The sequence below is a fragment of the Malaclemys terrapin genome, chromosome 2, assembly GCF_027887155.1.
Source record: "Malaclemys terrapin pileata isolate rMalTer1 chromosome 2, rMalTer1.hap1, whole genome shotgun sequence".
NCBI classification, from domain to species: domain Eukaryota; kingdom Metazoa; phylum Chordata; order Testudines; family Emydidae; genus Malaclemys; species Malaclemys terrapin.
Window position 1 is genome coordinate 17,949,431 of NC_071506.1, and position 24,055 is coordinate 17,973,485.

The window sequence follows — 24,055 nt, forward strand, 5'->3', positions numbered from 1 at the left end:
GACATGTGCAAACACTCATCCCATCAGCTTGAGCTCTGTAGGAAGGGAATAAAAGTCCCTGTCAAGAAGAAATTGTTGCCCTAAGATGCATGGACTTTAGGGAGAGGGCAAGATTTTTGTAAACATAAGCAAGGGATCCTGGCTATTTAGCTTGGGTTAGTCCTAAAGGACATATAGAGTTTGCTCATTACAGCAGCTTCTTTCTTTTTGAAATTGAAGACTGTCACTCATTTGTGTAATGTGTGTTTTACTTGTTTTAATCTTGTAAATAACTTGCGTTTCTTTTTCCTAGTTAATAAACCTTTAGGTAACTTATTATAGGATTGGCTACAAGTCTTGTCTTTGAGAAATAACAATCTGGGATGAGTGACTGATCCTTGCTACTGGGAGTAACCTGAATATTGTGGTGGGCTTTTTTGTGTGTGTAAGGGCCATCTAGCAGAAACACAAGCTTGCCTAGGTGGCAAAATAGACTGGAGTACCCCAGGGAACTGTCTGTGACTCCATGTTAAGGCTGTTACAGAGCTTGAGGAGTATCACACTTGATACTTGGCTGGTGAAATCTAATTATAGACCACAAAACCAATTTGGGGTTTGTGCCCTGCTTCTTAACAGTCTGCCCTGAGGTTGGCACTCACGGTCATGAGCCACTCCAAACAGCTTGACAGAGGGGAAACATCCTGATTTATCACTAACCTCTCCTGGACATAAGAGGGGAATTGTAAGTTACTTAAAATATTGGATTGCTGATGGCTCCCTTGTCATCAAATATATAAAGTGCCAGTGATGAGATTAATGGAAGCGCTTCAGAGACTTAAAGAAAGGAAGCAGACATACTGATAAGCTTCTACTTCCAACAAAAGGAGAACTCTTCTGTGAGCCCAAGAAACAGCTGAAGGATAGAGTAGGATATGCTGAAAAAGATCATTATATCAAACAGATTTAACTTGTACACAGATACAGCGATCCCGAAACCATCGCGCAAATAGTGGAAGGCAATGGCACTCGCTTTTCAAGAGCAGGAGAGTCCATTTCTCTAGATACTTATATGGATCTTTGTTATATATCTGAGTCCTGGAGCAAATCTGTCTCTGAATGAAATTGCATAAAAACCCAACTGCTGTTGAACATCATGACATTTCAGTACAATATATGTTGTAATATTGTATTGATGTCCAGAGGTGAAAGCAAGCCGTTATGGTCCGGTACGGCGTACCGGCAAGAGCCAGTACACTGCCGACCATACCAGCAGGGTGCAGCTTCCCCACGCTGGTGACTTAAAGGGCCCGGGACTACCAGCAGCGGCCAGAGACCTGGGCCCTTTAAATTGCCACCAGAGCCTGGCTGCTGGAGCCCTGGGGTAGTGACGCCAGCCAGGAGCCCCATTGCTGGAGCCCCGGGACTCGGGCGGCGATTTAAATCGCTGCCAGAACCCTGCTGCCGGAGGCCCGGGGTAGCGGCGCCAGCTAGGGGCTCCGTTGGCGATTTTAAAGGGCCCAGGGCTCTGCTGCGGTAGCAGCGACCTGAACCCCGGGCCCTTTAAATTGCTACCAGAGCCCCGCTGCAGGAGCCCCGGGGCTTCAGCGATGATTTAAAGGTCCCGGGGCTTCCTGCAGCGGCCCGGGCCCTTTAAATCACTGCCCGAGCCCTGCTGCTGGAGCCCCGAGGTAGCGGCGGTGGTCAGGGGCTCCGGTGGTGATTTAAAGGCCCTGCCTCTTCCGATTTGAGGCCCTGCCCCCTGCTCAGGACTCTGGCATACCGGTAAGTCCTTTAAGTTACTTTCATCCCTGCTGATGTCTCAAAACCATGTTTTGGCAAATGATGCATGCATCACACTGTAGTGTCAGAATGCCCTGTGGGATTATTTTGCTACTCTTTGAGACTCCTTAATATCATATGTTGATGATTAAGTACTCTCCATTCCAAAAGTAACTGAGGATGTTAAAAAGTAGCTACTAAAGTTAGATCTACCAGCCTATTTTTAGTCCATTTAATGTGTACCACGTCAAATCTGTATTGTTCTAGTTTCTTAATCAAAATGTTATATGGCACCAAGTCAAATGAGTTACAGAAGTCTCAGGATATGACATCAACACTCTATCAACTGAACTTCTAGCATCACCTAAAAAGACATTGTTACTTTGACAAGATCTATTTTGCATAAGCCCATGTTGATTGGCATTAATTGTATTAGCTACCTTTAATTCCTTATTAATCAAGTCCCATATCAATCATTCCATTATTTTGCCTGGGATCAATGTCAGGCTGACAGGCATGTAATAATCTGGGTTGTCACATTTACCCTTTTAAAATTTTGACACAACATTAGCTCTCTTAAAGTCTTCTGGAATTTCCCTAATGTTCCAAGAGTTATTGAAAATCAATATTAATGGTCCCTCCTTGGACAACTCTCTTACAACTCTCAAATACAAGTTATCCAGAGCTGTTGGCTTAAAAATGTCTTCAAATACCTACATGGGGAACAGAAATTTTATAATACAGGGCTCTTCATTCTAACAGACAAAGGCATAACAACAGATACAATGGCTGGAAGTTGAAGCTAGATAAATTCAGGTGAGAAATAAAGTGCACATTTTTAACAGCGAGGGTACTTAGCCAATGTAAGAACTTACAAATGGTTGTGGTGGATTCTCCATCACTGGAATTTTAAAATCAAGATTGGGTGTTTTTTTTAAAAGATATACCATGACCTGTGTTATGCAGGAGGTCAGACTTGATAAGAATGGTCCCTTCTGGCCTTATAATCCATGCAGAGGCAAGGCAGGGGGGAGCATGCAGGATCACGTACCTCTTGCAGATTTGATGTTTGGCTTGTACATGAGGTGAGCATGCTCCGTAACACTGCTGAAGCTGGCCATCCTCACTCTTTCCCACCCCACTTTTGACAAGCATGGGTCATTTCTGAATCTATGAATAATCTAACCTGCCTCCCAGAATTGTTTTTCTTTTTTCCATTTTTCCACTTCATTCATTGGTGGGATCTCTTCTTCTTGGGAACAGCTTCCTTAGTAGACCATCAGGAAACTTTTGTGCAAAGGGAACAGTGCTGTGTGCTCCCCTTTGCTGTCTTAAATGCATCAGGGTAGGGACTCTGGGAGTGGCCTTGTGATTAGTGTTCTTATTGGATTATCTGACATCAGGCAGAAAGAACATCCAGTCAGACCAGCAGCCTCCAGAAACTGCTCAACTACCACTGTTCAAATAGCAACCCATCCAGGGGAGAACAGACTTTCCAACTGAGAACTTCCAACTGTACTGCCTTGTTTTCAGGAAAGTGATTATGATGATTTTATTATTATTTATTTTAATTATTCAGTATTTAGCAGTGTGCAAATTAATTGAAAATTTTGATTGCACAAAGTGCTGAGTACTCACATTTCCATTTGATGTCAGACTGGAGCTGCTAGGTGTGCAGGACTTCTGAAAATCAGGCCCAAGGTCATTTGTACTCCCCACAAATACTGTTGCTGTCTCAGTAAAACACATCAGCGTGCATGCTAGTAGTGTTATCCAAATCAGAGCTTAAGGTGACGCTGAAGAACATCTGTTTGTTATATCTAGTTTGGCTTGCACAGAGAGGACACAAAGAACAAATTTATGGCAGATTTTGCCATGAAATAAAAGGAATTTTCTTTCATCACAGTGCCATTCAAGAACATGTGAGCTATGACATGGATTGAGGATTTAATTCTATGCTTTGGACATGAAAATAGCCGCACTGACCTTTATGAATTATATATATTTGTCATCTTTAAATTTGTAAGCCATGCTTTTCAACAGAATTTAGATGGCAACAATAATCTGATCCCATGTAGTTCAAATAACCAGCTTATTTTTTTTCATTTGTAGAAAATAAGATCTTTCTCTCCTGTATTATCTTAAAGCTTGATAGTTTTCATACTATCACCCCAGTCATTTTCTCTAAATTGCAGTAAGAAGCAGTACTTCACAGCATTTACTGATGATGTAGTCTGTTTATACAGAAAGTACAAGGGCTATAATTACTACATGATCACATTATATATCAAGGTCAGAATTTTGTGATTCACTCTATTGTTTGGACATAAAGGGAGTTGATTTTCAGCCTTGTGGTGTACAACTACTATTATTGTTACATCAGTGACTGTAGAAACAATATTAACATTTGCTTGTTTCAGTTTTTCTACTTAGGTTAACTAAGTTCAAACATTCCCTGAAAATAGGCTGGTTAACATTAATTAGAGATGCAAAGTTTATATGTTGTTTGGGTTCTGTATTATTTTTGAAGGAAAAAAAATCCAGAGCAAGTAATTAAACTACCTATGGCTGATGATACATGAATTGTAAACAACCTCAGATGCACATAACTGAAGAGTAGAAACATATCTCTGGATCCTTTTCTCTCCTACACACGATCCCAAACCTTCTTTCATGACCATCACTGCATACACTTGGCATGGTCTCTCAATTTATATATTCCAATCTTATAATTCATCTGCATTTTCTACCACTTTATCAGATCTAACTGCCTCAAAGGACAGGTCCACCACCACTTCAGTTGGGAGACTATCTTATAATCGAAGATCTTGATTTAGCAAGGCATGTAAATAGTACCATTGATTTCAAGTAGAATTATTTGGAATTTACTTTTGTCATTAGTACATCTTAACTGATATCAAGTCTTAATTTATCTTTTTAATATCATTCCATTTCACTTAATTATGCTCCCTTCTTTCATCTTTCCTTGAGCAATCCTCCTCCTCTTCTTGGAATCAGAGTCCCTCAGCTACTTATCAACTGCGATTGTGTCTCCCCTTAGTAGTTGTTGTCTAGCTATCCAGGGCATGTAAGCACATACATACCTTTGTGCATCTGACCCAAATTGATTTGCCCAAAGTCACACAGGAAGTCTGTGGCAGCTCATGGTGCTGAACAAGGGTCTCCCAAGCCCCTAGACTAATGCCCTATCCACTGAACTGTTCTTCCTCCAGTGAGCAAAGCTATATATTTAGCTCTTGTAATCTTCTCTCACCAGTCAATCCTGCCAACTTGAAGCACACGTGCTCACGCATGCACTGTATAATAAACGACACTGCCAACGTCCCCCAAATTTTATCAAATTTCAACCAACTGTATTTCTAACTTCATAATCATTTTTCTGGCGTTTATCTGCATTCCACTCAGTTTGCCCCCATAACCCTACCACTAAGATGTCCAGAGGTGAATTCAGTGTTTTAGTCAAGCCAGAGCCAGAGAGAATATAACTGTTCTGAACCACTAAGATCTTGTATGGTTATCAGGAAGAGTTAACTAAACAGCTTTCAACAACTCAAGTAATACTTGTTTCTTCATGATCTTAAATACCTTCTTATGGCAGAAATGGGAAAATTGAATCCCATTATGAATTTGAGAAATTAATCTAATACTGAAAAGCTATCCTCAATCATTAATATAAGTGATTAGCGATGGATACCTGTAAACCTGGCCCACATTTGATCTAGAAACTTTTGAGAGACAATGTAGTTTTGAACTAACTTTATTTCAATTTAAGTGGTGTAAACCTATAAAAATGAAGGTGACGGGCAAGGCATAATATCATTAAAAGGAACAGATGTGCTGTGACATTAGACAACAGCAAACAAAACAGCCATGAAAGGCTACGTACACCAGTTCTTACTATTTTATTTGTCATGCATCCGACAAAGTGGGCATTCACCTACGAAATCTCATGCTCCAATATGCCTGTTAGTCTATAAGGTGCCACAGGACTCTTTGCCGCTTTTACACTATTTTATTGTAAGTTTTGTGATATATGTTTGGGTTTTTTTCCTTAAAGCCTCAGCACCTTGGAATCCAGGAAATAAGATTTCATTTTTCTTTAAAGTAAGTTTTTTCTAGTCCTTAGTGGAGTGGAGGAAATCTTGAAAGTGTGATGTGAGTGCACCCTAAAGACTCAAAGTAGGAGGAAAAAAACCCCAAAACAAATCAAAGAAACAAAAAAAGCCTCTCACACAACACCCACATTATTATTTTTAATCTCAAGATTTTAAAGCTGATCTCCTGCTTTTTTGAGGCCTGACTTGTGATTTTTTTTTTAATGTTTGCGGTTGGCAATATTATAGACCTGACTAACAAGTCTGGAAATACTAAGTAAACAGTACAAAACCCATAAAGAAAATACAAGAGTCTCTAGGGAAATACGTCAGCTGGGAATATCAAGATATCTTTTTTTAAAAAAGGAGACTCATTGAATGAAGAAAGTATATTTATGATCAAGCAATTAAAGACTATCATAATGCATATGTACAAGGGGACCAGGGCGGCACTGGCTACCTTAAATGTGGCATGTCTTAATTTTTGAGAGCTTGACTTCACAATGTAAATGCTCTTAACTTTATTTTAACCTTCGCTAGGTTTTTAAAAAAGCAAACTGAAAAAACCCAGAAATTCCATCATGTGGCATCATACTGATACCCATGTTTCATAGGCAAGATTGCAATCTTTATTTCCACCACACTGACCTCTGCCACTTGAGCTGATGGAGTAACTGGTAGCACTAGAGGGAGAGAAGCCACACACTTTGTCAGTGGGTTTCAGAAATATTTTATGACAGCAGGGGAAGGGTGAGACTCAAGAATTTTTGGCTTCCGTTCCAGATTTTGGAGGGGAGTGCGCTCTAGTGCGCACAGATTCTTCCTGTTTCCCTGCAAGCTTGACCCTTTCTGCCCTGTTCCCTCCAACCTGACCCTGTTTATTCCACATCCTGGCTCCATGTCCCAGTCCTATTTTCCTTCCCCGCACAGTCCCATTCTCCTTGCCAAGCCAGTCCTAGTTCCCCTCTCTTGCTTCACATCAGATCTGTCTTTCCTCTTCCTCCTCCTACCCCCGCACTAGGTCCCAGCCCTATTTTAACCTTCAGGTTTCTCATCTAACCTCAGTTTCCACCTCCTCCCTGGCTTCTTGTCCCAGTCTCTCTGTCCATCCAGTCGCAGTCTCATCTTCCTCCCCCACCCCCACACCAAACTCCAAGTCTCACTAGTCACATTGTCACATTGTTTTCCTCCTCCCCTGATCTGGCGCTTATCCCCTCAGTAATCAAATCAGATGGTTCCTCCTCCACATTCCTGAGTGCAGGTGGAGCAGGAGGTGTCACTGAGAGCACAGAAGAGACAGGCTCCCTGCTCTCAGTTCCAGTCCCTGGCCTGGAGCAGGTATTACAGGGAAAGCCTGGATTAGCCCCTGTAGCTCCAGGATGGCACATGTATAGTCCTGTAGAAACTGTGAGGGGACGGAGCATGCTTGGGTACTGTGTGGGGATGATGTATGAGCAGTCCGATTAGCACTAGGAGCTTTGAGTATCAGGTGCATGCTCAGAAAGGATGCAATATGTAGAGATTTCTAGCAGCTAAAGTTAAATATATGTCTACTAAATGTGCGAACTATGAATTTTCAAACCCTTATAACTTGGCCACATTTGGGCAGATTTTCACAGGCAGGGTACATTTCTGACACAAATGCCATCACCACCACCACCCCTTCCCCTGCCAAATTTCAAGTCTGCTCAAAAGGTGCTAGAGCTATTTATTTTTGAAAACTCATGGCCATCGGGGGAGGTCCTGGATGACTGGAAAAAGGCTAATGTAGTGCCCATCTTTAAAAAAGGGAAGGAGGAGGATCCGGGGAACTACAGGCCAGTCAGCCTCACCTCAGTCCCTGGAAAAATTATGGAGCAGGTCCTCAAGGAATCAATTCTGAAGCACTTAGAGGAGAGAAAGTGATAAGGAACAGTCAGCATGGATTCAGCAAGGGCAAGTCATGCCTGACTAACCTAATTGCCTTCTATGAGGAGATAACTGGGTCTGTGGATGAGGGGAAACAGTGGACATGTTATTCCTTGACTTTAGCAAAGCTTTTGGTACGGTCTCCCACAGTATTCTTGCCGGCAAGTTAAAGAAGTATGGGCTGGATGAATGGACTATAAGGTGGATAGAAAGCTGGCTAGATTGTCGGGCTCAATGGATAGTGATCAATGGCTCCATGTCTAGTTGGCAGCAGGTTTCAAGCAGAGTGCCCCAAGGGTCAGTCCTGGGGCTGGTTTTATTCAATATCTTCATTAATGATCTGGAGGATGGTGTGGACTGCACCCTCAGCAAGTTTGCAAATGACACTAAACTGGGAGGAGTGGTAGATACGCTGGAGGATAGGAATAGGATACAGAGGGACCTAGACAAATTAGAGGATTGGGCCAAAAGAAACCTGATGAGGTTCAACAATGACAAGTGCAGAGTCCTGCACTTAAGACGGAAGAATCTCATTCACTGTTACAGACTACGGACTGAATGGCTAGGAAGCAGTTCTGCAGAAAAGGACCTAGGGGTTACAGTGGACGAGATGCTGGATATGAGTCGACAGTGTGCCCTTGTTGCCAAGAAGGCTAACGGCATTTTGGGCTGTATAAGTAGGGGCACTGCCAGCAGATCGAGGGATGTGATCATTCCCCTCTATTCGACATTAGTTAGGCCTCATCTGGAGTACTGTGTCCAGTTTTGGGCCCCACACTACAAGAAGGATGTGGAGAAATTGGAGTCCAGCGAAGGGCAACAAATGGTTAGGGGGCTGGAGCACATGACTTATGAGGAGAGGCTGAGGGAACTGGGATTGTTTAGTCTGCAGAAGAGAAGAATGGGGGGGGGGGATTTGATAGCTGCTTTCAACTACCTGAAAGGAGGTTCCAAAGAGGATGGATCTAGACTGTTCTCAGTGTTACCAGATGACAGAACAAGAAGTAATGGTCTCAAGTTGCAGTGGGGGAGGTTTAGGTTGGATATTAGGAAAAACTTTTTCACTAGGAGGGTGGTGAAGCACTGGAATGGGTTACCTAGGGAGGTGGTGGAATCTTCTTTCTTAGAGGTTTTTAAGGTCAGGCTTGACAAAGCCCTGGCTGGGATGATTTAGTTGGGAATTGGTCCTGCTTTGAGCAGGGAGTTGGATTAGATGACCTCCTGAGGTCCCTTCCAACCCTGATACTCTATGATTCTATTCAAAGGTCTCAAGAATTTTTTTTAACAAGGTAAAACAATATAATTTTCCTAGTCTCTTTCTCAGAAATGGCTGAATTGTTTTTGCTGAAATTTTCCAAACAATTTCAGTCCACAGTAGACACCAGGCTTGGAAAATTTCAGCCCAAAGAGTTAAACTTTGGCAAAAGTATAAGCAACCCAAACCAGGGTCTTATAATGGGAAATGTTGGGCAACCTTAATTATATGTAGTGCTACCAGCCCCACCTACAATACAGCTAAGTAAATAATTGCCAAAGTCTATGCATAAAGTTTTTTCCCGGTAAACTGAAGAAGTTCTCTTAGCAATATCTAATATTACCTCAATTATTTTCTAATGGGTCTGTGTCTTGTGAGAAAATTTGCAACATCAAGTACAATAAAACAAGTATAATTATTTATTGCAAAGTAACTAAGTAACTTATGTTGAATTTTTTGACAGTGAGTCTTGTTACTGAGGCATTCAGAGATTTTGGACACTGTTTCAAACTTAAAGTTTAAAAAAGTGACCTTGCAAGTTCCATAGTTCTGTTCACTGTTAATTACTTTTCTCACTTTTTCTCCTGATGTAGGTAGTTTTCTTGTGGTGACAGATGAGACATGAGATCTTCAGCCTCCAGGCTTTCAAGTTTTTCTTCAAGAGATTCATTATGGAATCGGTAAGAAAGCAAAATGACATTTTAGGTCAAAATAATAGGTTTCTAGTATTTGCTACCTTTAAAAACCAATCAAACACACAAACAAAACAACGCAGGTACTGGTTCATGGCGATACCAGTTGCAATATTTGCCAATTCTTCCTTTTCTGGTTTTTTTTGCCAGTTTGGACTAATCACAAAAGGTGCTTTTCAGGGGAAGGCCAAAAGCATTGCTCAATAATCCCTTTTAGAAAATTAAAACTTTAAACACACAATAGGGAAAATATTAATATGTATAAAATATTACACTTTGCATTGTATAGATGTATTTCAAAGCTGCTTAGCGAAAGGAATCTAAAAAGTAGCAGTTTGTACCTCGTGAAGTGCCTGCGGATCTGGTGAATAACGCTCATTTAACTTTTAAAATAGCACACATTTGAAATCAGCCTGCAAGGCATGTGCAGTGCTGCTAGGACTTGTGTGGGGGTTTTAAAGAGCAGACTCTGATTCCTTTTGGTGATGTAGAATGTAGAACAGCACACAGTTGTCTAAATATGCTTTTGTTTATTCAGTCTGTGAATGGTGAGTACTCTGTTTTAAAGTTTGCACTGTACTTCATTAAACGACAATAAGCTACATTCAGATTGCCTGGAGATCCTTACTTGAACCCACAGCGACTACAAAATTCAGGGTTAAGGCTGAAATTTGAGCCTCCCTTCACTCATTAGATCCAGCTATTGTGACACATGATTCTTTAGTCTACTTTAGAGCCCTGAGTGGGGTTGATTGAGCTCATATCACAAGGTAAACTGGAATAGCCTAAAAATCAGACTAAATCCATATTTTTATGAGCATGCAGCTATATAATTAGGCATTTTTAAAAGCAGGTAATTTATCTGCTAGGTCATGCCAGTTTATTTATTAAAGTTTGCTACTGCATATGATTTTTAAAAATAAACTGGCATGGCGTAGCGGGTAAATAACATGCTTTTAAAAATACCTAGTTGGATCTGGATTTAGGATCATTTTAAAACAAATTTCAGACTATTCCTATTTAAAAAAAAAGGACTTCATGAAAAGCTAGGAAAATTAAGGCATAAAAAACTTCAACTAATGTTTCAAAGGCCACCCTTCCCCCTTCCAGGGTGTCAGAGCCCGGGCTCCAGCTTGAACCCAGTTGACTACACTGCAATTGTATAGCATCAAAGCCCAAGCCTGACAAGCCTGAGCCAGCAGACCTGTGCCAGCGACAGCCAAGCTGAGGGTCTTTTATTGCAGAGTAGACATACCCTAAGCTATCCAGCCGCCCTGTTCTAGTTTAGAAATAGAAGCAGGGCTTAATCTATATTGTAGACTGTAAACACCCAGGACTTCATTTTAAAGTCAAACCTCTGAGTGATGACAGACCTTTGCGTTCTGAAACTGGCATGCTTCAAATGCTTCAGGTTTTGCACATGAACAGACAAAACAGATTTTATTTTATTTTTTTGGAAAAATGTATAACAGCAACAACAAAATTGCTCCAAGTTGAAACTTTGTATGCCAAGTTCAAGTCTGGAGTGACTATTTTTGGGTGAGTTATAAATCCCTGGAAATAGAGTTTATATAAAGGAAATGCAGACATATCATTAAATGTAGTGGTTGGAGGGCCTTTCCTATACTTTCTCATATCTGTAGACTCATTTATCATCAGTATAATGATATGCCATTTAAGAAATTAAGCAAACAGTCAAGTGTGTTCACTCAACACTATAAGCCATCTCTTGGATTTCATCTGCTTGAATTCAGTGGACCCACAGACAGGGGTGGCAGGTTTGTAGAAATGTTGGTGGTGCCCAGAACCTGCCCTCCCAAGCTCCCCCCGCCCCACCTGCCTAAGGCTCTGGGAGGGAGTTTGGGTGGGGAGAGGAGGTCTGGGTGCAGGCCCTGGGCTGGGGCAGGGAATTGGGGTGCAGGAGGGATGCAAGGTGCAGGCTCTGGGAGTGAGTTTGGGTGCAGAAAGGATGAGAGGTTGGGCTCTGGGAGGGAGTTTGGGTGGGGAAGAACAGGAGTACTTGTGGCACCTTAGAGACTAACAAATTTATTAGAGCATAAGCTTTCGTGGACTATGCTCTAATAAATTTGTTAGTCTCTAAGGTGCCACAAGTACTCCAGTTCTTTCTGCGGATACAGACTAACACGGCTACTACTCTGAAACCTGTCATTATGGGTGGGGAAGGGGAGTCTGGGGTACAGGCTCTGGGATGGAGTTTGGGTGCTGGGTGCAGGCTCCGGGCTGGGGCAAGTGGTGGGGGCGCAGGAGGAGGTGAGAGGTGTAGGCTCTGGGAGGGAGTTTGGGGGCATGAAGGGGTGTGTGGGAAGGGGGTGGGGGTGCAGGCTCTGGGACGGAGTTTGGGTGCAGGCTCTGGGCTGGGGCAGGGGGTGGGGTGCAGGAGGGGGTGAGGGATGCAGGCTTTGGGATGGAGTTTGGGGATGGAAGGGGTGCTCAGGGAGGGGGTACAGGCTCGCAGGGAGTTTGGGGGTGGGAGGGGTGCAGAGGGAGGAGGTGCAGGGATGAGGGCTGTGGGGTGGGGCTAGGGATGAGGGGTTTGGGATGTGGGGTGAGGGCTGTGGGTGGGGCTTGGGATGAGGGGTTCATGATGCAGGAGGTGGCTCAGGGCTGGGGCAGAGGGTTAGGGTGCAGAAGGATGAGGGCTCTGGCTGGGGGTGCGGGCTCTGGGGTGGGGCAGGGCTGGGGATGAGTTTGGGGTGCTGGGACAAGGGACCGGGAGAGGCACGCAGGGGCAGCAAGTGGGGACCGGGGGACACCTAGGGGAGGTGTGTGGGGGGCAGGCGGGGCCAGAGGAGAGACCCGGCCCCAAACATTGGTGGAGGTGGGCCCTGAATATTGCTGGTGCCCAGGCACCACAGGCCCATAACTCACCGCCCCTGCCCACAGATGTGTATGTTTGCAGGATTGGGGTCTTAACAGGATAAGTTCTTATAAAAACAGGTCTTTAGGACACATCTTCCTATGTGTTTGTGTACAGCCTAGAACAATGGGACCCCAATCTTCATTCAACCACTAGACACTGCTGTAATACAACAACAACTATTAGATTGGAATTGGTTAAAACAGTAATGAAGTTTGTGTCTTACGGCTGCACATCAGTAACTTCATCTGGAAAATAGCCCTTTTATTTGCCTGCAAGTCCTTTTTGTTTATCTAGACAAGCAGTGCTTAAATGCTTCGATCTGAGAGCAATATTTTTTTAAATAACATTATAATAAATAATAAGACTTTGCTCTTATAGTACTTTTCATCTGTAGATCTCAAAGCAGTTTAACTCAGGAATCGAATGTCATTATATCCCCATTTTACAGGTGAGGAAACTGAGGCATAAGGTAGTGAATTGCCCCAGGTGAAATAGCAGTTCAGTTACAGAACCAGACCTACTCACTCTTAGGGTATGTCTATGCTGCAGCTGGAAGCATGATTCCCAACATGAGTAGAGAGACAAGCATTGGCTTGCTTGAGCTATCACACTGAAAATAGCAGTATAGCAAAAAGTAGCACAGCCACCTGGACTGGCCACCCAAGTACGTACCCAGGGCTTATACTTGGGCAGCAATTCAGGTTAGCTGTCTATGCTACCTTGGTTACACTACTATTTTTAGCATTCTGGAAAGCACGCAACCAGCTGCCATGCAGAATGTAACCTTAGGGTATGTCTGCGTTATAGCTGGGAGGTATAATTTCCAACTCAGGTAGATGTACATACGTTAGCTCTGCTTGTCCTATCATGCTCAGAATAGCAGTGTGGCCATGGCAGCCTGGGTGGCACCTCAAGCTAGCTACAAAAGGACCTTGGACAGGCTGGTACTCAGCTGGCTAGTCCAAGCCATTGCCTGTGCCTTTGCAGCCACACTGCTATTTTTAGTGTGCTCGCTCTACTTGGCTAGTACACTATGGCACGCGTGCTGAAGGCGGCATGCAAGCTGATTTTCAGTGGCACTCACACTGCCTGGGTCCTGGCTACCGGTCCGGGGGGCTCTGCATTTTAATTTAATTTTAAATGAAGCTTCTTAAACATTTTAAAAACCTTATTTAATTTACATACAACAGTAGTTTAGTTCTATATTATAGACTTATAGAAAGAGACCTTCTAAAAATGTTAAAATGTATTACTGGACACGAAACCTTAAATTGGAGTGAATAAATGAAGACTCGGCACACCACTTCTGAAAGGTTGCCGACCCCGGAGCTAGCATGTGTCTACATGCCAGCTGGGAAGTGTAATCCTAGCTCATGTAGACATATGCTAAGATTACACTTCCCAGCTGGCATGTAGACATACTCTTAGCCCAATCCCCTATCCAGTGACCATACTGCCTCTCCATTTTGGCCTGAACCTGCAGGCTCTAGGCAGCCAAAACTCACGTTACCTTCAGTGTTTGTTTCATTGCCCCAGTAGGACTGGGAGACCTGCTTAGATAGGGATGTAGCACAATCGCTCTCTCTGTAACAGACAGAAAATATTGAAATGTTTGCAATATGGTTTGAAGAACTATTTCAGTTTTTGATTCTGGAGAAGCCTACTGCACTAGCTGCCCGGAAACCTTTTAATTTTTGCCACATCTTTTTCTCTTTTTAGTCAGCACTGTTTCTCATATTGAAAACTCAGCCTGGCTATTTCTGCCCTTTTTCAAGACCTGTTGCTATCATTTTCTAATACAAAGAGGAAATGGACCAGATTGAGGGTTATATTATTTTCCCTTTCATTATGCAAATGCAATTCACTGGCCTTGTTGATACTCATGCTAACCAGTATTTGCATTTCTCCCCGCCAACTCCTTAGCTCGAGCAGGTCTGCTACACACCATGGTTCAGAACAAATTTGATTCAAGGATGAGTATCCATTTTGTGGCTCCTTGCTGTGCTAGTCTTCACCAATGCAGGGGGGGTTGCAATTTATGGGGGTTGCAAGCATAACAGTCCCAGTAGGAACAATCCTTCCACTATTGTCCCGCAGTGCACTTGTCACTGCTTAGGTGGCCTTCACAGTTTACTATCTGCACTCCAGTCCAGACAAGGGTCAAGTTTGCCAGAAGACAAATACACCAAGGAGCTCAACTCATGGCTGTTTTCCCAGCAAGCAACTTTAACAAGATTTTTTCCTCCATAAATAGGGCCCTTCAAGGGAATATACTCTGCGGTTTTATCTTCTATAGATTCTTTAAGGTAAGGGAAAGCCCTGTTTAATCTAAGCTCTTTCCCTCCATCCCACAATTATCTTTCCTATGAATTAGAGAGGGTTTCTTAAAGGGAGCATCTGCAATCAAAGAATACAATATTCAACACACCTACAGTAATAACAAGGGAACATCTTCTGTGGCATCATCCTGGTACCACTTGGTGTTAGTTCCTTTTTGCTCTGTTTTTATTTTGGCAGGATACTGAGGATCCAAAGAATAGACCATTGCTTGTTGTTGTTACTATGAGTCTGGAATGCCATTATGCGTTTGTCTGTATGACTCTTGATCTTGCATGACAACACCAAAAACAAAGACACAACCGAATCAGCAAATTAGTCAGCTTAATCTCATGTAACTTAATGCTTTACTTAGTTTTCAGGGTTTTTGCTTTCAGCTGCCTTCTGACACGGCTATTTGAGGGCATCCACCATTAGCATAAGCCCCTATCACGGGATATTAAAGATAAAGTGGACAACATGCAAAATATATAATCAGTTATGTTTTTATTTGATCTTTTTCATTAACACATAGTATTAAAATGACAGAACTTAGTGTTACTAAAATGCCATCTATAATGGGAAAACAATGGATCCTTTCTTCCTATCATATTAATATTGAAAGACTGTAAAAAGGGCCTTTTGTTTACCTCGCTATTACTGAAAATATGCTCTGAAACCAAAATAGTAATTTCCAAGATAGTTGCCTATGTTTCCTTATCTAATTTTAAATACCAAGTAAAGAAAAATACTTGAAGTTGTCAGTTTGAAAATTGAAATCAGCTGATGCCAGTATCGAAAACAGCTACACAGGAGTAACAAAAAACATTGAGGCAGCCTATGCATTCCACAAGCCACGCTGCTGGGTGCTGTAACTTAAAATCACATAATGTCAATCAATTTTTGTTTTTTTGTATGTAAATAGAGTTTGTGAGGTAGAGCGACAGCTGCTTTCTTCGATTGTAAACGCACCCGACTATGATGTGCCAAAAATAACAATAATTTCAAAGATTTGTTTGTAAATATCCTATCCCATAGTCTCTTTAGTGAAGGCAGTTTGCAATTTATCATATAGGTTTCCTTATAGCAAATTAGTACCGTTGTCAATATGTGGTGTAGGCTTCAACGTTTAAAATAGATTTAGCCTTTCACTGTGAGTACATGGTGCATTTCATATGAGATTAAAAGTATAAACATGCTGTATTTAAAATGCATTTTTCTTACCTTTCACACAAGGTTGAGTCAGCTGCTTGAACATGCTGGTACTAGGACACTGTTTCTGAAGGTGAAATTGTTCCTGAATTGAACAAAACATTTCAAGCTGAAGAACAAAGTAGATGATATTACATATCCTTACGTAAATAATAAATAAAAAGAACATTCAAGCTATGTGCGACCTATTTACAAAAAATATGTACTGAATCTCGGTACAGCTGATACCATACTTCCAAATAACAAGCCAAATTCATCCTTGCTTTAACTTTAACTTTATTTAGCAGATTGTTCTTATCTGCAGGCTCAACATTCAACCAAAATTATAACAGTTGCAATTTTAGAGTTATTTCTGGATATTCTAATGCACATATATATACATGTGTATTTCCTCTTAAAGGTAGAGGAAGTTCTTTGCATGTTATTATGAGACTTAACCTATACATATATAACCATAATACTTTACGTATATAAAGTTTTTCTTGCTGAGAGATATCAAAGAATTCACTATGAAAATGCAACCACCTCTGGGATGAAATGGTATTGCTGTTTTAAGCATAGAGCAACACTGTACAATAGATTAGAACGAGAAGAATAATATTGAACACTTTTGATTGAAACTGAAGAATACAATTATGCAAATTGGAAATTTGTTTTATAATTTGGACATCCCTCTCTCTAAAACCATCATATGCAGGCTGTGTCTAAATGGTGCAATTTCTTCCTGTATAACAACTCCAACATCCAGCCTTTCCATTCCATCTATGTAGCTAAAACACTTATCCAGACCCTCCTCTTCTTGCACTTTGACTATTGAAACCTCCTCTCTGGCCTTCATACCCTACTTATATCCATTCAAAACACTGCTGTAAAGATCACCTTCCTGGCTCATTCAATCTCATCTCCCTCCTTGCATTCCTCCTGTCTCCGTTTTTTTCCACTGCATCATGCACAAACTGTCTTTCACTTTAAGGCCCTTCTAGACTACTCCGGCACTACCCATCATTTCTTACATGCTAGAGAGATTTAAACTCCCCCTGCACCAACAATATCTTCCTTGATTGCCCATTTGTCAACATTTTGGATAAACAGTCTTGTGCTTTTTCTAATGCCACTACATTAGACATGGTAAGAACTCCCTGTAAATATCTGTAACACACTCTATGTTTTCCTCCTTTCCGTCGCTCCTAAAAACCAACCTATGTCATGAGGTTTCCAAAATGCTTCACAATGGTGAGGCAAGTGGTATGCTGTGACTGCTGTTTATTACACTGGTCATAACTGCCTCACAGTAATCATGTCTTCACACTGTCTGTTGTCTTTTGTTTTAAAATGGGGATCTTTGGGACAGGGATCATCTTTGTTATATTTTTTGTTCAGTGTCTAGCACAATGGGGCACTGGGCCTCAGGAACAGTGGTGATACAAATTATTTATAATAATAGCATCAGTGATAAACACCTACCATTTACACAGGCATGTTGATTGCAAGACCAGACCAAAGATACTGTAGTTGACTTACCTTTTTTTTTTTCTGTTTTATTAAGAACAGCCTATTGAGAGAGTTCATTAATTAAACATGGACTCAGAAAGCACCCAAGCAGTGGAATTACAGCATTTTGAAGCAAGAGCTCAAATATTTTTTTGATAAATGCTGATGCCTTCTGTACCCACCAGGGACTTTCCACGAGGGCAGTTGTGACAAGCATCTCAACCCTGATATTCAGAATTGAAAGCCTTAGGCTGCAAAGAAAATGTCAAAAAAGGCTAGAAAGAGCAGACAGCTACGATCTATGTGCTACTTGTAATCCATCTGTGAGCAAGTCCCAGGGCTCTCTCAAAGGGACAACAGCTGGTCACCTTCAAAGAGAACATGGTTACAAAACAGCTCCATGATCTTTTTTGTTTTATTACAATCCCATTATTGTTAGTCCATTTTGTGTGTGTGTTTTGTTTTTGAATGGTCTTGGCCTCATCCTGCAAAGTACTGAGCAGTACCTGTGAATTCAGTGGGAGTTGAGAGAGAACATTGTATCTTACTGGATAAGTCCCTTTTCTAGGGAAATTTTTAACCCTATTTTTCTTATGGCTCTTAATTCTCTCTCTCACTCTCTTTAAAATCCCCCCCCTCCCATAAACCTATAACCAGAGCCTAATCATCCTGTCAGCTGCACAAATGCAACACTCAGCTGACTGGATGATCTGGCCCAGGGACTCTGACTCCACGGCTTCAATGGTTGCAGGTTTTCAGAAGCTTATATCATCACTTCAGTTTCCAATGCTAGTCTCTCCCAGCAAGTCTGTGCTATCCAGCTGCCTGACCCTGCCAGCTTTACTAGTGAAAAATACATGAGAGTGAGTGCTCCTCCTCAATGTAGGGCTCAGTCTTACAGCCCTTACATCTATGTGGGGGAAAGCCAGGCCATGTGAATAAATACACATGGAGGGCTGCTGCTAAGGCACCATGATCAAAGAAAGAAACTTCTTCAAGCAGGACTGTTTCAGCAGTGCTCATATTTTTCTGGCAGAGAAAGGATGCAAACCATACAGAGAACATGTATTTATGGGTAGGCACAAATCAGATACCTCTGGTTTTAAGATTTATCCATAAATTGCAGTATTATATTGCTTTTTATTTTTTTGAAAGGTAGGAACACTTTTAGGATTACGTGCGAATCCACTTTAAAACCTAAGTGTGTTTTACTGTAGTGTGGTTACTTATATGGAGTATTATGTGAAGAAACTTTTGACATGGGCACATACAACTACACAATGTTCATTTTAGAGAAGTTTTTAAGAATACATGCATTTACCTGGTTCTCAATGCTCATCTCTTATTGTGGCAGGTCATAGGAAGAGGGGGGCTCCACGCAGCATAATATACAAATCTGTTTGAAACAGCAGATGCGATTGATGATTATTTAGGCCTCTTGAACCTAAGCCTTTAAAAAAAAAGGCATATACAGAAATAAAAATTTAAGAGAAATTTTAAAAAGCACCTCTTCTTTTCATTGGCTTAATTCCTAAAGTTACATGGAAAAACAGTACAGAAAATGTATTTTACCTTATTTAGAAATATTACTGTATTTAAAAATGTCCCCTCTGAAAGTTTTATGGGTTATATAACTTTAGACGTGACGTTGCTAAGTGTATCCCAGGAATCCTTTGTATGGTTTTGGAAAATGTCAGGCTATTCCTGCTGTTTTGATTTATCCAGGTGGGAATAATGGTGATCTATGCAATACAATAGTCTTATCAGTATTAAAAATACAGGTATAGCTCTCTTTGAAAGTAGCATAATTTTCAAGGATTCACAGATGTAATTAAGTGTATTGTATTGTTTATATTTTGTGATCGTGTAAACAGGTGCCCCATATGTCTTCCTATCAATGAAAAGTGGAGAAGGGAGAAAACTGGGGGGGAGAAAATCAATATAATCAGCTTGCCTGGACTATTTCATCAGAAACATAATTTTATTGAGATATGAAATATCTTAATTTACCCCGTCCTCCCCCCATCATAAAATGCTTGCAGCACAAGGATTTATGAGTGCCAGAAACAGCAAAAGCATTTAAATGTAATGGCTATGATGGATATTAAAAAAAAAAAAATACAGCCTTGCCCTTGAGATTTATCTTCAGCTGATTAGATAGGTTGGGATTCATCCAGGAACTAGACTAGCAATTCATTGATCTGTGCCTTACTGGGTGACAATCATATTAACTGGTGCCAAGATGTTGCTGGAATTTAAACTTGTTCTTATGTTTGGTCAGAACATGAACACGAGATGACACCCCTTACGAAATCATCTTATGGGGCTGTTTAAGTCATACAGAATAATTGTTCAATTCTGGCAGGAGGGGACTAGACTATATGGATGGGTATAGTTAGCATGGGTCAGGCTGGTCAAGGAAGACCATCTGTCGTGTCAGAGAAAGCTGTGGGCCCTTTCCCTGAAATCGGTCCTACATCTGCTTTTTTTGTGCATCACTTATATTACAGGCGCTCCTTCCTGAGCTCTTGCCCGCTGTCTTATGTTTGTGCTTTGACTGCAAACAAGAAGACAAAGAATAGCATCCCCCCGTCCGCTGCGCAGACATTCACTCCGATGTCTATTTCCAGCAGCACAGGACAAAGCCGCTGGCTCCGACTGCTCAGCCAGGCGAGCCGGCACCGAGCCCTCCCCATTGCACGGAGGGCAGCGCGTGTACCGGGGATGCCGCCGGTGTTGCTTTGCGTTACAGGGGGGGGATGCCCAGCCCGGGCTAACAGCAGCAGCGGGTGCCCGTGGAAGGAACAAAGCCACTCCCCCCTCTGACGCCCTCAATCTGTCTGCCGGTCTTAAACTCAAAGTCCTAACCCAGACAGGCCGCCTGCGCGCGCGCGCGCGGCTCCAGCTTGGCCCGGAGCGCGGCCTCTTGTCTGGCGCTGGGCTGCTGCGGGTGCCGCGCGCACCCCGCCGTGGCCGCGCGCGCGCGGGCGCGTGTGTCGGCCGAGTTCGGCGCAGGCGCAGAGCACTTCCTTGTTTGCCCACGTAACGGCTGCGGGAGGGAGGGTAGCTGAGCCGAGTGTCACTCACGCAGTGGCTGTCAGAGGCGGCTGGAGCCCGAGTAACTCCCCGGAGCCGCCAACGCCGCCGCCCCTTCTCCTCCTCCCCCTGCGCTGCCCCCCCTCCCCCCCGGCCGGGGGCGCAGCCGGAGCCCGCACAAGTTAGTGCTCAACTTCCCAGCCCCCTCCCCGGGGCAGGCGGGACAGCGGCGAGCCGGGGGTCCCCGGGCGAGAGCCGCGGCGGCGCCTCCTCAGCCCCGAGCGCGAGCGGGCGAGCTGGCCGCACAGCACCCCCTCCCGGAGCGGGCGGGCAGGGGCTGAGCCCGCCGGAGGGAGCCCCGCGTCCGCAGGGCGCTGGGGGCAGGGCAGAGGAGTTCCTGCCTCTCCGGCTCTGCTGGTGGATGCTCCGTGTCTCTCTGTGTTATATGTAACCCCCTCTTTCCCCTCCCCCCCTTCTGTTCCTTCGTCCCCTCCGGGCAGGATCATGCCGGACCAGATCACCGTGCCCGAGTTCATCGCGGAGACCACGGAGGATTACAACTCTCCGACCACCTCCAGCTTCACTACCCGGCTGCAGAACTGCAGGAACACGGTCACGCTGCTGGAGGAGGTAAAGAATCCCCGCCTCGCCCCGCAGAAACTCTAGTGGGACTGGGAGAGTGGCACCCCCAAGCCACGGGGCCAGAGGTGGTGGCATGTATATATCTCCTTTCAGTCATTCTGTTAATGGTGGTAGCCTGCCGTCAGGTTTCATCCTTCACGTGCACGCAACGCACCTTTTAAACCTCTGAGATCTGGAGCGTGTATGTGTCAAACAGTCAAGGCTGCGTGAACTTCTTCAACAACACGCACAGATTTTGCCTTTCTGTGGTGGTGGTGGTGATGGTGGCAGCAGAAGAATTGTCTGAGGTTGGAGGAGTGGAGGCTGTATATTCTCTTGGGCAGAATAGTGGTAGATCCATTCTGCTTGGCAGGGACCAGCAAAGAATGTGATGGCTCGGCGAAAACTGCAGAGGAAATTTGCTTCAGAAGTGAGGCAGGGTGAAGGGATGAATCCAGGGTGAGAAGATAAGTTGGGAAGAAACCGTGAGTCAAGGGAAAGCAAAATGATGCAATAGAACTGTCAGTTTGGTTTCATCACATTCAACCTAGCAGCCTGAAGTTATACATATATTATTGGTACTTAAACCTACTCCCCTATTTGAGCAACTGGGAGGGTACTCAGAGGAAACTGGACATATTGTGTAATTGCAGAGATGGCGTTGTTGCATCTTGTGATCTGCATCTGTCACTTGTGACATCATGATTTTCAGTATGTTTTTATGATGAATGGGACAAGTGTAGGTGATATTTTAGGGACAAAACTGATGAAAGAAAGACAATGTAAAACCTTCTCTTCCCTATATTAGGTCAAAGTTCATAGTATATTGCCATATAAACAAAGTGAAACGTTTATTACTTTAGTTTGAAAGTTCACAGCTCTCAGTTCCCTATGATGATTTTCTTAACATTTCAACTCACATTTGTCAATGTTTCAAGAGCTAAGTACAGACGAGAGGATAGATTGTGTCGATTTTCTCTATATTACAAAATTTTGCTGAGTGCTAATAGGAGACAAAATGTCTTGCGTAGTATGCAAAGGAATAGTATTAATCATGACATTCTTTTGATAGTCTTGTGAATACAAAACGTAATTCTATAAGATTACAATTAATTAATGTGCCCTATGTTCAAAACTATATTGGAACTATTCTTTTCTACAATAACTTATTAGGTAATAGAATAGTAATAGAATTACTGGATAAATACAATTACATTAACATCCCATTTCTTTTTAAATCTGTGGCAGTGATCAGCCTTTAATATAACTTATTTCTGAAGTTGAATCATTTCATAAGACGTACCCACTTGTACAATTGTCAGAAATCTAGTTTCTTCTGTTCTTCACTTGACAATATTGCACCCTTCTGTTTTCAACAGCCTGAAATAGGGATAGCCATTATTATATGTTTGGTAGTACGGATGATGGTTTTTGAAAGCTAAATCTCCAAAGGCAGTGATAAAGTTAAAGTAAAATTTCATAGAGTTGCTTAAATCCAACAGTGGTATTCTTTTTCACTGACAACTTTTAGTATAAGTATAGATGTACTTCAAATACAATATAACATTTATATAATTAGAAAAATATACAGACAGTCTCAGTTGTGACTTTCTAATTAAAAACAAAATAGGTAGGAGACCCTATTCAGCAGTCAGAATAGGTAAGTTTAATATGACATATGTTGCACTATTTATGTAGTGATAGTACAAATCTTGGACCTTTGGAATATATAATATCTGTTTTGGTGAAATACATTACACATTGACTTTTTTATAAGAGGATCAGTAATGAGCATTGTGTATATTTGCATTGATAGTTTGGGGATTTTTTGTGAAACTATATATATATTCTGCATGCTTTATTTAATAGATCAGCAATTTAAGTTCAAATGGGGTTTTTTTTGAAGTTCCACTAACATTTTAGGAAAGTCTTTATTCAGGGGGCAGAGGGAGGAGAAGGCAAATCAGTAAACTATTCTGTTGGGTACTTAAAAGATATTTAACTTGATTTTTAAGTTGTAGAAGTTGGGGCATGGGGGTGGCTTGCAAAGAAAGTGAAAAACTTAGATGGGTGGATTGCCCATATAAAGACTTTATAGGGAAACTCTGCATTCTCACTTTTTTTAAACGTTATTTTTTGTTTAAAAACTTGGTTTATCCACAGTTGGAGAATTAAACCTGTAGACATGACCAACTCTGTGTAGTGCCCTCCCAAAATTAATTTAATGCCTACCTTCTTTCCAATCAACAATTGTATCAGCACTCTGTCTCATTAAGACTGACAAAACTGCTCTGATTTTATTTGTTCCACATTCACAGTCAGTGCCAATAAGACATCATTGAAATGTGAATTCCTCATTTTCATGTCATAACTGATGGCCTGTTTACTTAAGTGGGAGAAAGGGTAATGGAATTTATTGGCTAGCTTAACTAGGGTTTCCTCATGTATTTTTTTCCCCCATGCAAGAAGCCAGAGTGTAGCTTATTCAACTGCCTTAGTACACTGATACGTATTCATTTATGACTCCTTTCATATCATGCAAAAAGAACCAGGAGTACTTGTGGCACCTTAGAGACTAACAAATTTATTAGAGCATAAGCTTTCGTGGACTACAGCCCACTTCTTCAGATGCATATAGAGTGGAACATATATTGAGGAGAGATATATACACACATACAGAGAGCATGAACAGGTGGGAGTTGTCTTACCAACTCTGAGAGGCCAATTAAGTAAGAGAAAAAAACTTTTGAAGTGATAATCAAGATAGCCC

General features: G+C 42.3%; 1 protein-coding gene across 4 annotated transcripts in view; it reads left to right on the top strand.

Annotated features, from left to right (window-relative positions):
- Positions 1 to 24,055, top strand: part of ASAP1 (ArfGAP with SH3 domain, ankyrin repeat and PH domain 1) — a 285,790-nt gene that overhangs the window by 24,720 nt on the left and 237,015 nt on the right. For 3 of the 4 annotated variants that reach the window (XM_054019003.1, XM_054018999.1, XM_054019000.1), the window contains exons 2-3: positions 9,630 to 9,716; positions 21,165 to 21,294. In XM_054019003.1, coding sequence (XP_053874978.1) covers positions 9,658 to 9,716; positions 21,165 to 21,294 — 189 coding nt within the window. In that variant the 5' untranslated portion in view covers positions 9,630 to 9,657. Of the gene's footprint in view, positions 1 to 9,629; positions 9,717 to 20,742; positions 20,846 to 21,164; positions 21,295 to 24,055 lie in introns of those variants that run through there. The other variant, XM_054019001.1, reaches the window with a different exon arrangement.